Here is a 15,879-nt window from a genome sequence, read left to right as displayed (position 1 = left end):
CGCCAAGCCCCCGAGCTCCGTGAGCTTCATGGAACGAGGTTTCTGGCTGCTGTGGCGCATGCGGTTTGATTGAAATATTCCTGTCATGCATTCTTACTACTATTATACACGATCCTACGCTACCGTAGGGTCACCCGCTTGATGTCATTCAGATACGGCAATCGGAAGGAATAAACTCGTCCGATGCTGTATTGCGGCTCTGGGTTAAAGATGCAAGAAAGTCCTGGACTGACGCACATGTTGTCGAGTTTTATTGGAATAGTAAGCACCATCACAAAGTAATTCCCAGTTTGATTGTAAGTACCCCGCCTTGTTGGCTTTGAGGTCCTCTTGGGCGCATCAAAGTGTCCCTTGTGGAAACACTGTTAGTGCGAGAGGTGGCGCAGAGAAAGGGGAAAGAGAATAATAGAGGATAACGAGGAGAGGAACTGGATAGTAGAACGAAACCACGCCCCGCCACGTAACCTTCGCCGCTACCACCCGATCAATCTGGACTGCCAGAATGATACCCCGAGTTTTGGTGACAGTGCTGCATCGACCACCTAGAAAATCTTCTCAGACAAGCGTTCAACCTTCCTCCGCACATAGGCCAGTGTCGTGATTATTATAGATCCTATTACTACTGCAATTATCGATTTCTTTCGAGCGAGGCAGTGTTAAAGGAACGAGATGATTATGGGGCTCTTCGTCTTGATCTGCGAGGGATTTGTGGGTATTATTTATACTTGTAGTAAGATAAGTCTACAGAACCTGGAGCTGGGCTGTGCTAACTACAAGGCAACAGGACTTTCCATGAATAGCAACGGCAGTTTTCAATATAAAGTATGCCATCTAAATTTGATGTTTGAATTCGGTGTATCGGCCTTGTCGTTCAAGTCTCTCTTAATTTGTCTCGGAATCAAACTCAAAACTGTCGCCATCTTCAATGTACTTCCCTTCACCGCAAGACTCTACAGCTTTCTACATCAGCCTCCTCCTTCGCAAGTACCAGTCGAAGTCTTCAAAATGGTTCCACCGAGTCCCCAAAAGAGTATAGGTAAGTAGGCCGTTGCAACAATCGCCAGCACGGACAGTGCTGATGGGAACTATCAATGTAGATTGGGCCAACCTGTCGCCAAAGCAATACCTTCCCCTCAATGGTCATATTGAAGCTCGCTTCCGAGCATCCACTGGCCAGTGGACTGCTCCCACACTAGTCGCCGGCACTGAAATTTCAGTATCTGGTCTCAGCCCTGGGTTGAACTATGGCCAGCAGTGCTACGAAGGTCTCAAGGCATTTCGCACCATCGATGGGCGCATAAACGTGTTCCGACCCCAGTTCCACGCCTCGCGAATTCGGCGTTCGGCCGGATCCGTGTGCCTCCCACCACCGCCCGAGGATCTATTCCTAGAATGTATCCGACGTGCGGTGGCCGAGAATGCGGAGTACGTGCCACCATCCGAATCGGACGCTTTTCTCTACATCCGCCCGGTTCTTTTCGGTGCCTCGACGGGCCTTTGGGGTCCATGTGACGAGATCATCCTGGCGGTCTTTGTTCATCCCGCAAAGCCTCAGCACGGCGCGGATGCGGTCGCAGGCGTTGTTTGCGATGAGTTTGACCGGTGTGCTCCGCGAGGCACGGGCAGCTTTAAGGTCGGGGGTAATTACGCACCAGTGGGTTACCCTCAAACTGTCTGTTTCTCCCTCTCTTCCTCACTGACAATACTTGAAAGGTCTGGAGGCATGTGGCAAAGGCCGCATCGCTGGGATATGGTATTATGCTGCACCTTGACAGCGCGACGCATTCGTTCGTTGAAGAATTCTCGACAAGTGGCTTCCTTGGTCACAGGATCGGGGAAGATGGCCAGCACATCCTTGTCATCCCTGCAACTGAAAATGCCATTCAGAGCACCACGAGCGATAGTTTGGTGAAGATCGCTGAACAGGCAGGATGGACTATTGAGAAAACCAGGGTGAGTAGCGAACCTTTTAGAACCTCCGTACCGACAAAAAAGTTGTGCTCTTCGAAAATAGGGGGAAAGAAAATGAATTACGCTGACGAATGGTTCTCAGCTTCCCTTCTCCTCGATCCGCGACCTTGACGAGGTTATATCCTGTGGCACTGCTGCCGCCGCGACTCCGATCAAGTGTCTTGAGAGGCCATCTACAGGAGAGAAATACGAGTTTGGGCCCTCATATGAGAATTGGAAGCTCATGCAGCTCGCGAACACTTTGACCAGCATCCAGCGCGGGAGGGCAGAAGACAGAGAAGGCTGGTGTTGGGAGATCACCGGATTCCCCAGTCAAACAGAGGCTGGGGATGAAAATGCTCAGTTAACTTCCACCAGCTGGTCCGGCCTCAAGTGGGACTTGATTTCGCCGATCAAAATGCTGCTCCCTGTTGCGGGACTTCTTGGGCTGCATCAAGGGATCAGTGCAGATCTGCGTCGCTTTTGGAAGTAATGGGGTTTGGGAAGGGTCGCTTGGGTTGGCTTATCTATCGAGCTTTCATTGAGGTTTTCTTTGTTTTCATGCGGTCGATGTACTTCTTCTAGTTGATAATACATTTGAGAAAGGTTGATTCTACGAGTACCAGACAAGACGCGTCCACCAACCACTGAGGACAGATGAGGTGATAAACGAAGACGGAATAGAAACCAAGAGGGAGGGAAAAAAATAGATAAGGATAAAGGAAAGGACATATACGGCATTCACAATCCACCTGTGATTCTCTTCCAGGTCGGGCCTCTGATCTTCTCTCTTGGCGGTCATCCGCGGCAATTGCAGGAATCTGCGCCCTTCAGCAGGCCCCGAAAATCCGACCTCACACGACCATCCTCACTTAAATCGAGCTCGAGACAGTTCAACGTAACATCACACCGACCGTTTGTTCCCTTAATCTTCCTTTAATTACCAGCCACAGGCTGCCCCCAAGAGAAGAAGTGAATTCAAATGAAACGCTCATGGCCTTCCGCATCCACTTTCCACAACCCCGAACACATCGATTGTAATCTACAATCCGCTAAAGCCTACGAAGTACTTCTATTCCAATTACATTCAGCTTAGCCACCCTCGGAATTCAGGAACATCGATTCACACATTTCGCGACCGCAATGCTCATTGTTCCAAATTAGTCTCGGCGTCCTTCGGGTAGGATTCTACAAAGCCTCAGGCGCAAGCAGTTACCCAATGACCAATCCAACGAGGTCAGCCGTAGGATTTGGTGTAAGGATCGTCGGTCCGGCCTTTTGATTACATTCTTCCTATATAAGTCACCCCTTTCTTTAGTAAGGAATTGTTGAGCACAGCCTTGGGTGAATGTGTGTCTGTCCAGACACGCATTGGCAGACTAATTCAACATTTGGAATTTGATCCAAGGATGCTTTATTTGAGCTCAAGTGGCAGACAATCAATACCGAATTTCAGATTCTATGAAGCAACTTATGACTTCTTTTTTTCCTTCGCCCGGTTGGTGATTATTGTCTCAATGGCCGCCGATTCTACCAAGTGCTCGATCACCACTTTGGATGGGTTCGGTCCCGCAACAAAATGCCCTGGTGCCTTCGATTTCACGTTGTTGTTCGAAGAATCTATCCTTACGATTGCACCTGCTGTAATAATTGTTGTAATAACGAGCATCTTCTACCTAAAACCGCTATTATTGAGCGACCGGAAACTATCGTGGACATGGCATCTCAAGATCAAACAGGTGAGGCAATTTTTTCGTCTGCGAAACTCCCTACCTAGCCCCTCATAGCGCGTCGGTTAGGATCCAGGTCAGGCTTAAGACTAATAGTTCCTTAGATTTCATGGACGCTGTTAATTTTGACGAACGCTGTTCAGCTGGGTAATACCGCAAACCCAGCGACACCACGGACCAAAGTGTCGATACCTGCCTGCGTTCTTGTTCTTGCCGCCCACATAAATCTCGCAATACTGTCCCATCTGGCACATTTACGCAGCGTCAGACCTTGCTCACCGATTCTACTCTTTTTGCTCCTGACCTTGGTGTTCGATGTTGCTCGCTGCAGGACGCTATGGTCTGCGGAATCCAGCCAGCAGACGGTGGCCATCCTCGCCACCAGTGCGGCGGTCATGAAGGGGGTCCTCCTCACGATCGAATCGGTAGAGAAACGGAATTTGCTACTCCCGTCCCGCCGAAACGTCCCACCAGAGGCTACGGCGGGAATCTTCAATCAGTGGTTTTGCTGGTGGATGAATCCTCTCCTTCTCTTCGGTTATCGCGGCGTGCACTCGTTGGAGACGCTTTTCGAAGTCGACCAGGACTTGTCTGCCGAGGGGAATTCGGGCCTGTTTGGTCGATGGAACTCATGTTCGTCTGCCCCATCAAATTCTTCGTTTCGTGGATCAACTGTCTCCGGTTCCAGTTTTTGTTAACTCTGTACGACAGGGAAATCAAAGCAAAAGGCTCACTCGCTGCTGCTGATCACCTTGCTTGACAACAAACGGACCATGGGCAAGGCCATCATTCCACGATTATTTCAGACAGGGTTCACTTTTGCTCAGCCATTCCTTGTTCGACGAGTCATTGAGTATATCGAGGATCCGAATGGCTCCAACACCTCGACCGTTGGGACTGGTCTCATATTCTCATATTTAATAGTCTATGTCGGGATCGCCTTGGCAACATCGTTGACGCAGAACTGGACTGTTAGGCTGGTTACACGGATGAGGGCCGGTCTTGTTGGCCTAATCTACTGTCGCACACTCGAGATTAGATCCCTCGCCGTGGACGAGGCGGATGCAGTCACACTCATGAACGCCGATGTGCAGCGGATTACCACGGGTTTCCAATCTTTTCGTACGTGTTTGCACGCCCTGTGAATTTTCCAGAGGTTAGTATCGAATTCGCTAACGGCTTTAAAACCCATAGATGAATTATGGGCGTGCCCCATAGAAATAGCGCTGTCCATCTGGCTGCTTTCAAGCCAGTTACGGCTTGCGGCACTCGCACCTGCGGTGGTCACAGTGGTCTTCACAGGCGCTGCCATCAGTGTGGCCTCCAAGGCCGGGATCACTCAAAAGGCGTGGCTAGATAAGATCCAGTTGCGAGTTGCTGTGACCGCTTCTCTTCTACGCGTGATGAGCTCTGTCAAGATGACAGGTCTAACGGAAACACTCAAGCGAAAGGTCGATAAGCTCAGGGATGCAGAAATCGACGCATCGTTTAGTTTCCGAGTGGTCCTGGTTAAGATCGTCTCTCTCACGTTCGCCTCCACTGCTATGACGCCGGTTGCGTCCTTTGGCATGTATGTCCTCCTGCAAAAATACCGTGGTTATGCGATATTAGACACCGCCGGCGCCCTGACGACACTTGCTCTACTGCAACTTTTACTGGCACCCGTTTCCATACTCATTGATACGCTTGCTGGCATCATGGGTGCGGTTGGTTGTTTCGAACGAATTCGGAATTATCTCAACACAGAGACGAGGGTGGACAGCCGGGTCTATGGGAGCTGTCAAGGAACATGGACCAATTACAACTACTCGGGTCGTTTGATGCGATCTCTCTCATCAAGAAGACAGGGCACCATGGAAATGGACGGGATTTATTCGTCCTACGACCCTTCTATACGAGACTCTGCAGTTAATGACATTTATGCGCTGGGCTGTTCCTTGCAGCGCCGAGGTGCTGTTACATCTCGGAATCGAAGCTCGATTCAAGTTCACCAGGCCTCAGCCAGTTGGAAAGACACTGCCCAACCCGTCTTGAAAGACCTAAACTTCAAGATTCCCGATGGAAAGCTGACCATGATTATTGGCCCCGTGGGGAGTGGGAAATCGACTTTATTGCATACGCTGCTCGGAGAGACTCGGAGTAACGGGGGTTACATCCACGTTACATTTGAAGATGCAGCGTACTGCTCGCAGCGCCCGTGGATCTCGAACACCACCGTACGCCAGAACATCCTTGGTGGCTATGAGTTTGATCCTGGATGGTATTCCAGCGTGGTTCACGCGTGCTGCCTCGTGAAGGATCTGGATCAGCTGCCAGATGGCGACCTTACATCTGTCGGAAGCAACGGTACTGGCCTCAGCGGCGGCCAACAGATGCGTGTAGCGTTGGCACGCGCCATCTACTCAAAGAAGAATACCATAATTATGGACGACGTGCTGAGCGGCCTAGATTCGACGACCGAGGAAGCCGTGTTCTCGTCAGTGTTTTCAGCCAGCGGTTTGCTGAAGAAACACAATATAACCGTCATCCTGGCGACGAACGCCGTGCATCGACTGCCAGACTCGGACCATATAATCGTACTAGACCAGAATGGAACCATAGCACAGCAAGGCTCGTTCAGAAGACTTTCGTCGCGGCCAGGCTACGTCTCCAGGCTCGACCTTCAAAAACGGCCTGATAATCTCTTTCAACAGCAAGAAAAATTCGTTTTCCCCGGTGAAGTGCAAAAGGCTTTGGGCAAGTCCCTCCCGGAGATACCTACGAGGGACGCTTTAACCGGGGACATGAGTATTTACAAGTACTATATCGAGAGTTTTGGTTGGGCACGATGGTGGATACTCATCACGATCTGCTCATTCTACGGATTTGGCGTTGTCTTCCCTCAAGCTTGGGTTCAGTGGTGGGCAGCGTACAACGTACGCCATCCAGGCGAGAAGATTGGTTACTACGTCGGAGTATATTTCTTGCTGGGAGCTCTGGCAATAGTGTCTCTCGCGGCGAGTTGCGGGTATGTACTATGATTTATCGTATCTGCTGGACGGCTTATTATGATTTGCACCAGATTTGCTAAACTGAAAAGCAGGTTCCTCGTCATCAGCATTGCCCCCCGGGTGGCAAAAGCGATGCATTCACGCGTATTAAACACCATCATGAATGCACCGGTCGCTTTTTTCACTCAAACTGACGCCGGTTCGATCACGAATCGGTTCAGCCAAGACTTGGACCTCATAGACATGGAGTTACCGGTTTCCTTAATTCACACACTGCTTACCGGATTCATATTGATCGCACAGTCTCTGGTTATTGTATCCACTGCAAAATACGCCGGCGCGGCCTTGCCAGTCTGTGCTCTGGCCGCGTATATGACCCAGAAGTTCTACCTGAGAACCTCGAGGGTGTTGCGCCTGCTAGATATAGAGGCCAAGTCTTTGTTGTTCTCCCATTTCTTGGAAACACTTAGCGGGTTGGTGACCATTCGCGCCTTTGGATGGGGAGATGGTTATCTCAAGACCAACGAGCATTTCATTGACATCTCCCAGCGTCCCTTTTACCTTCTTCTATGCGTCCAGAGATGGCTAGGGCTCGTCTTAGATCTCCTAGTGAGCGGTATTGCCGTAGTGTTGGCTATCATCGCTGTGAAATCCCGAGGCGAGGTCAATCCCGGCCTTATGGGTCTGGCTCTTCTTAACATCGTCGGCTTCAGTTCCATCCTGAAGCAGCTCATTGCCAACTGGACTTTGCTGGAAACGTCGACAGGGGCCGTGAGCCGAGTCAAGAGTTTCACGAAGAGCGTTGCCTCCGAGAACGCCGAAAGTTGTGAAGGAGGTGGGGACCTGCTTTGGAACTGGCCATCATACGGACGCATCGAATTTAACGACGTTACCGCCACCTACAACATTCAATCGGAACCAGTCCTGAAAGGGGCATCTCTTAGAGTCGAGCCTGGGCAGCGTATTGGTATCTGCGGTCGGAGCGGGAGCGGTAAGAGCTCACTAGTCGCCACACTCTTCCGTATGACCGAGATCACTCGTGGATCCATCGTCATTGACGGTCTAGATATATCCACCTTGTCCCGCAATGACGTTCGGCAGCGCCTCAACGCACTGCCCCAGGAACCCTTTCTCCTACCCGGTACGATACGCGAGAATATCGACCCTCTTGGTGAGCATGATTCCAGCTCCATTATAGAGATACTTCGGGAAGTTGGAATCTGGGAATTGCTCTCAGATGTCCCTGGCGGTTTGGACGCGACAATGCCTAGCAATCTGTTATCACATGGACAAAAACAGCTCCTCTGTCTGGCGCGGGCTATGATGCGACGATCGAGCATCATCGTGTTAGACGAGACTACATCTTCTGTCGACGTCGAGACTGAAGCTCTGATCCAACGCCTAATCGATCGGCGGTTCCAAAACCATACCATCATCGCGGTCGCTCACCGCCTAGATACGATCCTCAACTTTGACCGTGTGGCAGTAGTGGATAAAGGCCGAGTCATGGAGTGGGATGAGCCGTGGACGCTACTGCAGAGCGACTCTATGTTCCGACGGCTTTATATGGATATGAAAGGAATAAGAGACGAGGAAGATGTTTCTTTCTTGGATTAGGCAACGCAGTGCTGATAATACGGCAGTCGGTCATACCAGGGAGTCCGTGTCCAGACCGGACTGCCTTAGTATAAGACCCAAAAGAGTGTGGAGTTCCTCCTTAACAGGCCAACAACAGACAATGAAATGCCGCACATCTATAATTAAAAGAGTATAATTATCGCATTTTAAACCGGGACCCTGGTATCTTTAAATTTCAAATTGTTCTCATCTATATAGAACCGGTAAAAATATAAATCGTCTTAAAGCACTACCCCCAGGAGGAAAGTGGTAGCTGGACGAGAGGTGCAGCGAAAAACAAGGGGCTCTGACTCTCTCGTAACGGCCGCCGTCTCTATTCGTGTCGCGTTAGGATCACGATACCCATTTTGCCGCCATCCTTTCGTTCAAAAAGGGGCATAAAGTATTGGAGTGAAGTGGTGATGATAAACTACCCAAGCCCGGATTACCACATGACCGCGCCCTTGAACTGCTCCATCTTCTTGACGTTGATGCTCTCCCACATCAACGTGCTGGCCCAAGTGATGCTGTAGAGGGAAGTGGCGGCAATCAACATCAACTTCTGTGTGGCGCCGTAAGCTTTGTTGATTCCGTCACGTGTAGGGGTTCCGACTGGGTAAGATGCTTGGACGTCGATGCTGCCGTAAATGGTAGTCAGATCAGGTTGGGCCTCAGCAGGCAGATATTTGGCTAGCTTCTTGGGGAAGATACCGGTCCACATGGCCGCCGCAACTGTGGAGCCGATGCTCTGCCCCATAGCCGCCACCATGCCCTCCATGGCGAGGATAGCTGGAATGTCGGAGTGCTTGGATACGGCCATGACGGTCATCTGCTCACAAATGACGAGAGTGCCACCGCCGAAGGCGATGAAGATGAGGCACATGACGGCGTATCCGATATTCACATCAGGTTGGCGGAAGTGAATCATGAGACCCACGCCGAGAATGGTCATGGGCACTCCGAAGAATACAGCAGGCCACTTTAGGCGACCGTTGTATCGGATGAAAACACCAAACAAAAGAGACCAGAAGGTGCTGCCGACGGTGTAAACGTTCATTATGTATGTGGCATCCTGGACATCGGTGCTGAACAAAACGATGAGAACCGAGAAGAAGTAGTTATCCCAAAGATACCATGCGGTGTAAAGAGAAGCCATCATAGTGTAAGTGAAGAAGACGGTCCTGTTCTTGATCAAGCGCCAAGGAATGAAAGTAATGGGCGCAAAGAACTTTTCCCAAATGATGAAAAGGATGATCAGGAGGCCGCCAAAGATGATAAAGCAGATGATCAAAGGTGACTTCCATTCCTTTTCCTGGTATGAGAACAAGCTGAAGGACAGAAGAAACAACCCGATGCCCGCAGCAGCGAGGATAATGCCGATGATATCGAACTCCTTGGCATAAAAGATGATGTTGGCGATGGGCCCGCGACCATGAGGTTTGACGTTAACGAGGCCTTGCTTCACGGCCTTTCGCTGATTCGCGTAGAAGAGATACCAGAGAGGTGCACAGACGACGGGCATAATGATGGCGAAGATGCCGTACGCCCATCTCCAGCCGATGCCACCAGGGGCAATGATCTTCTCACAGGCCAGACCGTAGACCCACACCGTAATGAGCCAGGGAGACGAAGCGTATGCGATCATGAAGGCTCGGTTCCTGAGTTTTGACGTGTCTGCAATGAAGATGGTAATGGTAAAGTCGAGCCAAGAGTATCCGGTATAATAGAAAACGGTGGCTGCCGCATAAGTTTCGACGTTTTTGCAGGCAGCCATCATGATGAGACCAAGAGTCATGGAGCCAACGGCAAGGACGAAACCCTGCGGCCGTCCAATGTTGTCGATGAACTTGGCATAGGCCAGTTTAGTCAAACCAGGAATAAGGCCGGAGATGATACCCGTCGTGGAAACTAGCGAGTGTGCGCCGAAGGAGCTGGTGACGTAGGTGGTCAAGGTACCAGCGATGCCAGACGAGAAAGCGTTGAGAAAGTTGATCAACCAGATACTGTTTTTGCGAGAAGTTAGCAACTGTTACGGCGCCCAGAGCTCCACGAACAGAACATCTTGATAAATGAAATCTAAGACAATAATAGTCCAAGGGCTCGAGAAAGGCAAGCGGACAACTCACAAGAGATAGGCGGCAATCAGATGGTTCCTCGTCCATACCTGAAGCGTCGCTTCGGCAGCCTGGACACCAAACTGCAGATCCCGCTTCTCGCTGGTAGTGGAAGTATCCGAAGTCTCGCCGCTGTCTACATTCTGGCTAGCATTCTTTTCGCCGTCAAAAGCGGTCGATTGGCCTTCAAAATCAGTTTGTTTGTCGGCAATCTCGGGCTTGTCGCTCCCTGCGAGCTTCGGCCCAATAATGCCACGGAACTTCAGACCCATTGTCGAGTGTTCTCCTGTGTATACCAGTGATTGACAATAGGGGATGGGAGGATAAGAGTGTGAGAGGTGATAACCACAGGAAACAAAAGGACAAGAGGATGGGATGATCGTCGAGAGACACTGACCCTAATAAATGCATCGAAAATCAAGGGTCGTCGATCTGCACCCACCGCCACCCCAACCAAACGCTGCCCCCCAAGAGGTTTTTACCACACATTGGCTATGTCGCATTTCTACTACTAGTTCACGCTCACCACGGTGGTCTTTCCCAGTCTGGAATTCAGAGCCACTTGCCGGAAATCCGGCACTCTGACCCACCGTGGGGGCAAAGACCGATCAAGTGGGTTCCAGTGGGATGAACATGCTGCAAGCGACCCTCTTTCTAGAAGACGCCGGGCTGGCCAAGACAGGAGGAACAGATGCAGTGGCCCAATGGTCGGGCAGACGTTGTGGATCAATACTTCGAGTGGACGTGGACACGCTCTGCGAGTGAAAAGATGGCCGGACCCAGCAAAATGGGTTACACTGACCGAGAATGCAGCGGGCTCATCCATGATTCCCTCTGCGTAAGGAAGGAAAAGAAAAGGAGAAAGAGCAAGAAAAATACCTGTTAACGCCGCGTGGCGTGGTTCCGATGGTCGGAGCCATTTCAGATGATCAGGGTCAGAGATGGATCTAATCAGATTGATTGAACACAAGAAAATGTTTTCATGGCCTAATTTCTCGAGTTCTTGCGGGCAAGACCCCTCTTCGGGCAGGGCAGCTAGGGTAAGTGGTGGAGTTGGTGGAGTTGGTGGAATCGACGACGTTACATAGTACGACTACACAACTCTACATTATTGATCAAAATCTCGTGCACTCCGTAGGGTAGTGCACGAAGTAGTGAAATGTAGTGAAGCGTACACTACCAGGCGTGATAGTAAGGGCATCTGGTGGTGCTGTAGTGGAGGGTAATGCCGTTAAATGCACTATTATAGGGTAGTGTCCACCTCACTAACTTGGCTAACTTGGTCACTTCAGGGCATTTGATCTTGAAATCTGATAAGATAATCAGTACTACGTGTCCCCCGCAAGGACTCAAGTTGTGAAATTTGGTACCCACAACGACACGGGACCGGTCTTTTGATGACAAGTACATGTGTACTTTTTGGCAGAATGCTCATAATAATTGTACCTCGGTACCTTTGTACAATTCCGCGCAACACAATTTGAACAGAGGCCAATCGATCTCTTCGTTGTCGCACGTCAGCGGACTCAAAAGACGGATAAGCAGTTCACTACTGCACCCCCACGTTTCATTTCCGCGAACGTAACGAGATCGCGTCCAAATCACTCAACAGCGGCGTTTTCGGCATTCGATCGGGAGTCCTGGGGTCTCTGGGAACACGCTGCCCAACTCGGCCCGGCGGAAATGCACCAAGAGACGAGCCAGTCTTGGGTCTCGCCTTGCTAGTTTATTTCCCGCAAAGTGCTGCGTCACACCAGTACACTCAAATTTGACCAAGTTGATGAAGCTCCGGCATCTCTTGGAACCCAGCAATATTGTCCGTTCCCAGCGCAGATAGAGATACCCTTCTGGAAGGGAGGGGGAGCGTCAATAGGATGTGCTTTTTATTAATACAAAACATTAGGTCACGGGGCCGTTGGCATCTGCGAGGTCCAGCTCTGGAACTACGCAAAATGGAATTTTGAACCTAACATAGGTATTACCCCTCTCTTAATTGGTCTGATTTGTTCGAAATCGATCCATATTATGTTGAAGACGCGTATCGCAAGGGTTTTCCCCGGGCGCTTCATTCGATACATGGTGCAGGGGGCCAGGGATCGCCAATGCAGGCCAAGAGCTTACCTATATACATGTAAACGCAAGTGGTTTCGCGATCGGGCCTTACCACTTGCACTCGACTGCTGAGAAAGTCAAGATGATATACGCGTCAAATCTCTCGCCATTACCTCTCCGGTTTCTTGAAGCGGCAGTATATTCGGGATTTGTGGCTTTCCTATACTTTGTCGGGACAAATGTTTGCTACTGTTTTAAGATGTGCTTCGCCTTAGGCTAAGGATCTGGATCGATCTCTGCCAAGCAAGCCCTCATACTTTATTACGACCTCCTAAACTGGTCTAGTATTCCTGAAGTCGTCATCATCTCGTAGCTAGCCCCAATTGTATGATTGTGTGCCGCGCGGAGCCATCAATCGTATCTCTATCCTTATGTCCGAAGAATCACTGTCCACAAGGATCTGTGTTCCAATCCCAATAGCCCCCCACATATTTTTTTCATCTTTTTCCGCCCCTCTTTTTTCTTTCGTTCCACCCGGTATATCAACTCCTGGAACAGGAAACAAATCTTTGAAGGCGGAACCGTAAGGGGTTAGGGGAGTCGCTGTTTCCGGTTTGTGCAGAACCCGGTTAACAACGAGATCCCATTGGGCTATAGTCTATGAGGTGTTAGAAGCAGTCTAGAAATTCAAAGACAAATTGATGTCGTTTTTGATCTGGGCCCTGAGCTTATAAAGAGCGCCGAGGTGGCTAGTAAGATGGTGTTATGCTATGGCCCTGGCCATACGATTTCAGGAAGCCGATTGCCGCTTTAGAGAGATGATCGGGGATGAGATAAATTTTAAGCACTTTGACATCACTCTACGAATTTATCTCCATTGGAAACACAGCAGTATATTCAGTGCACGGTTAAGTGAAGCATCATGAGAGCCGAGTCGCCCATGGTTCATTCAAGCCGAGAAATCCGTCAAACCGACGTGACCTGACCAGTACCATTGCAAATCTCTTCATGTTAAATAGGGATGTCCAAGATTCACAGGTGGGAATGAGGGAGGCTCGGCTGCAAGAGAGTTTGGATCCGCTGGTGGTATAGCTGCCTGAAATTATGTTTCGTATAACACGCTTTGAAAGCGCAAAGCTTTGTCGATGTGTCAACAATATCTAACTCTGTCAGTCCACGTGGGCTAGCAGGAATCCAAGCAACCGTTACAAAGGTACGATATCTACCAAAGAGGCTATTGAGTCTCGAGATAGGTTGCGTATGCATCGAAGGCTATTTTTCATCTAACGACCGTCTGTTTTGATGGACTGTCTCCTGCTCTTACTTGTTTGGTGCACTAATACCGCTTTTGATTGGCCACCTCAACTCGGGACATCAGGACATACCGTTCCGGTATAAAGTTCACTAGACGAGGTGCCAGAGCGAATCTTGCGCGCACATGTTTGTCTGTTGAGATTTATTCGCTTAATAGACGAACTGATGGGACCGCCCATCCCCAAACACCATGTTGAGGGCACGGAAGAGAGATATCATTGAAATAAATCCCCGCATCAGCTTCCTTACCTGGTCCGCTTTCATCAACACAGAGATACCTAATACGAAACTCAAACACCTGGTCATTCTACCTTTCCCGCTACGATGGTCACGATCTTTACCCCCGTCATGGGCTTAATATGCGCGTCCAGCGTTTTGATTCTGATAGGTGCCCGTGCCGAAATCCACCCTCTTGTTGCCGCCAATCGATATAGTCCAGAGCAATTACACCTTATCGAGTTCGATGACGAGGCCGACACCCTTAGTCTCTCGAGGACCGTGGATGCGGGAAATACGCATGTCTGGATGTCCTTGAAGGTAAGACGTCTGGTGCTCGACGTACCTTACAAGGGCCGTATCCGACGTCTGGATGGACATGCCTACAATGACAACACCCGAGGCTTGATGTGATTGCTAATTAGAGTTACGCGTAGCACGATGGGCAAACGCTCTACGGTTCTTCAATGGAAAATGGGCGACTGGTTAGCTACAACTCATCCTCACTCGAAGCCACAGGAATCGTTGAGACTTGTGGAGCATGCCAAGGAAGGAACTCTGCGTACAATATCCCCAGTCCCAGACACCCCTACCCTGTCTTTTCTGGGTCCCATGGAAAATCACCAGGGTGCGCGATGTCCTTTTCAACTCAAGACGACGGATCGCTTGCTGGGCATATCGACTCATGGCCCTACGAGATTGCCTCTAGTGCCCATGGATTGGCTCTTCATGAGGCAGACGGGAGACAGCTTCTCTACACAGCAGACATGGGCACGGATTCCATATGGATACACTCAGTTGACGAATTCGGACGCCCGACCTTGGTATCGCAAGTCAAACTCCCTTGGCCAGGAAGCAAGCCACGGCATTTAATAGTTCACCCTCAGGGGACATTTGCCTATGTCGTTTTGGAAATTGACAACAGTCTCCTGGCTATGGAATTGGACAGGTCTGGCTTTCCCGTAAAAGACATCGAGTGTGAACCTTCTTCTCTTATTCCCGAGGGTGAGTTTCCGTGTCCAGAAATTACGTTCATCTTCGAATACCTGACGCTCGGTTCCTATCAAAGATGCACTCAGCTCTAGATATTGGTCTGCGGGTGTGAGCTTATCGCCGAATAACAGGTACCTGTGGACCACCACTCGCGGCCGAAATGGCACTATGGGCTACGTATCGTGCTTTCTTCTGGATTCTAGAGGTGGGCTTTTGAAAAGAATGTTTACGGTCTCTTCAGGGACCGCAGGTACCATCTCCAGTGCCATATCGGCGGCTCCATGGAGTAATGAGTACGCCGTCGTATCTGATGCACCCGGGGGTTATGTCGAAGTGTGGAAACTGGAAGACCCAAAGCAGACTGACCTTGGAATTGAATATGAGGCGGGACGTCCAGTCGCTAGAATAGATATCCAGTCTTGCTGCGGGCATGCGTTGTGGCTTCCATGATTAGATCTTGGGAATAGTCCGACACTAAGAGAGATTCCATGTCGGTGAATTGTGTCTTATTTCGATTCGCGGAAGCCAGTGGCTTTTGCTGTGATGAATCAATTACGAGGAAGACTAGGCCCTGACGAAGTTGGTGGGCTTTCCGATCTTAAAACAAAATTCAGCCCCCATAATGCAATTCCATTCTTTAACATTAATATCATCTTTTTTTGCGTCATCGTTTCATCCATAACTTCACATTTCGAAATTAGAAAGGCACCGCGTTGAGGCGGTCTTCGCCCGTCTAGGCTGACCGACATCCAAGCATTAGTAGTTTTCGGCCGGGACAATACCACTCGAAGAATTTAAATAGTGATCAAATTATTTTCGATAGAGCTAATGGAGTATGAAAGTTGGGACAGTTCGCCAATAGTGCTTCACTTCGGGATCAGCCCCAAGGTGCATGTAGCCGCT

General features: G+C 50.0%; 3 protein-coding genes across 3 annotated transcripts; 2 read left to right on the top strand and 1 right to left on the bottom strand.

Annotated features, from left to right (window-relative positions):
- Nucleotides 1-1,005: 1,005 nt before the first annotated feature.
- SAPIO_CDS9287 (uncharacterized protein) lies at nucleotides 1,006-2,443 on the top strand (the record flags this gene model as incomplete). The annotated part of the gene is made up of 4 exons (XM_016790722.1): nucleotides 1,006-1,036; nucleotides 1,098-1,654; nucleotides 1,714-1,953; nucleotides 2,054-2,443. The coding sequence occupies 4 exons, from the start codon at nucleotides 1,006-1,008 to the stop codon at nucleotides 2,441-2,443; spliced, it is 1,218 nt and encodes a 405-aa protein (XP_016640025.1).
- A 1,024-nt stretch (nucleotides 2,444-3,467) lies between these two features.
- Nucleotides 3,468-8,287, top strand: SAPIO_CDS9286 (uncharacterized protein; the record flags this gene model as incomplete). Its single annotated transcript, XM_016790721.1, has 5 exons — nucleotides 3,468-3,511; nucleotides 4,012-4,313; nucleotides 4,392-4,802; nucleotides 4,875-6,687; nucleotides 6,763-8,287. 5 exons carry the CDS (start codon nucleotides 3,468-3,470, stop codon nucleotides 8,285-8,287), a joined length of 4,095 nt encoding a protein of 1,364 aa, XP_016640024.1.
- A 445-nt stretch (nucleotides 8,288-8,732) lies between these two features.
- SAPIO_CDS9285 (putative siderophore iron transporter protein) lies at nucleotides 8,733-10,673 on the bottom strand (the record flags this gene model as incomplete). The annotated part of the gene is made up of 2 exons (XM_016790720.1): nucleotides 8,733-10,290; nucleotides 10,414-10,673. 2 exons carry the CDS (start codon nucleotides 10,671-10,673, stop codon nucleotides 8,733-8,735), a joined length of 1,818 nt encoding a protein of 605 aa, XP_016640023.1.
- Between the last annotated feature and the right edge of the window lie 5,206 nt (nucleotides 10,674-15,879).

This window comes from Scedosporium apiospermum (assembly GCF_000732125.1).
Source record: "Scedosporium apiospermum strain IHEM 14462 chromosome Unknown SEQ_SAPIO_0132, whole genome shotgun sequence".
In the NCBI taxonomy this organism is placed as follows: Eukaryota; Fungi; Ascomycota; class Sordariomycetes; order Microascales; family Microascaceae; genus Scedosporium; species Scedosporium apiospermum.
The sequence above is the reverse complement of the archived record's forward strand: the minus strand, read 5'-3'. Positions and strand labels throughout refer to the sequence as shown.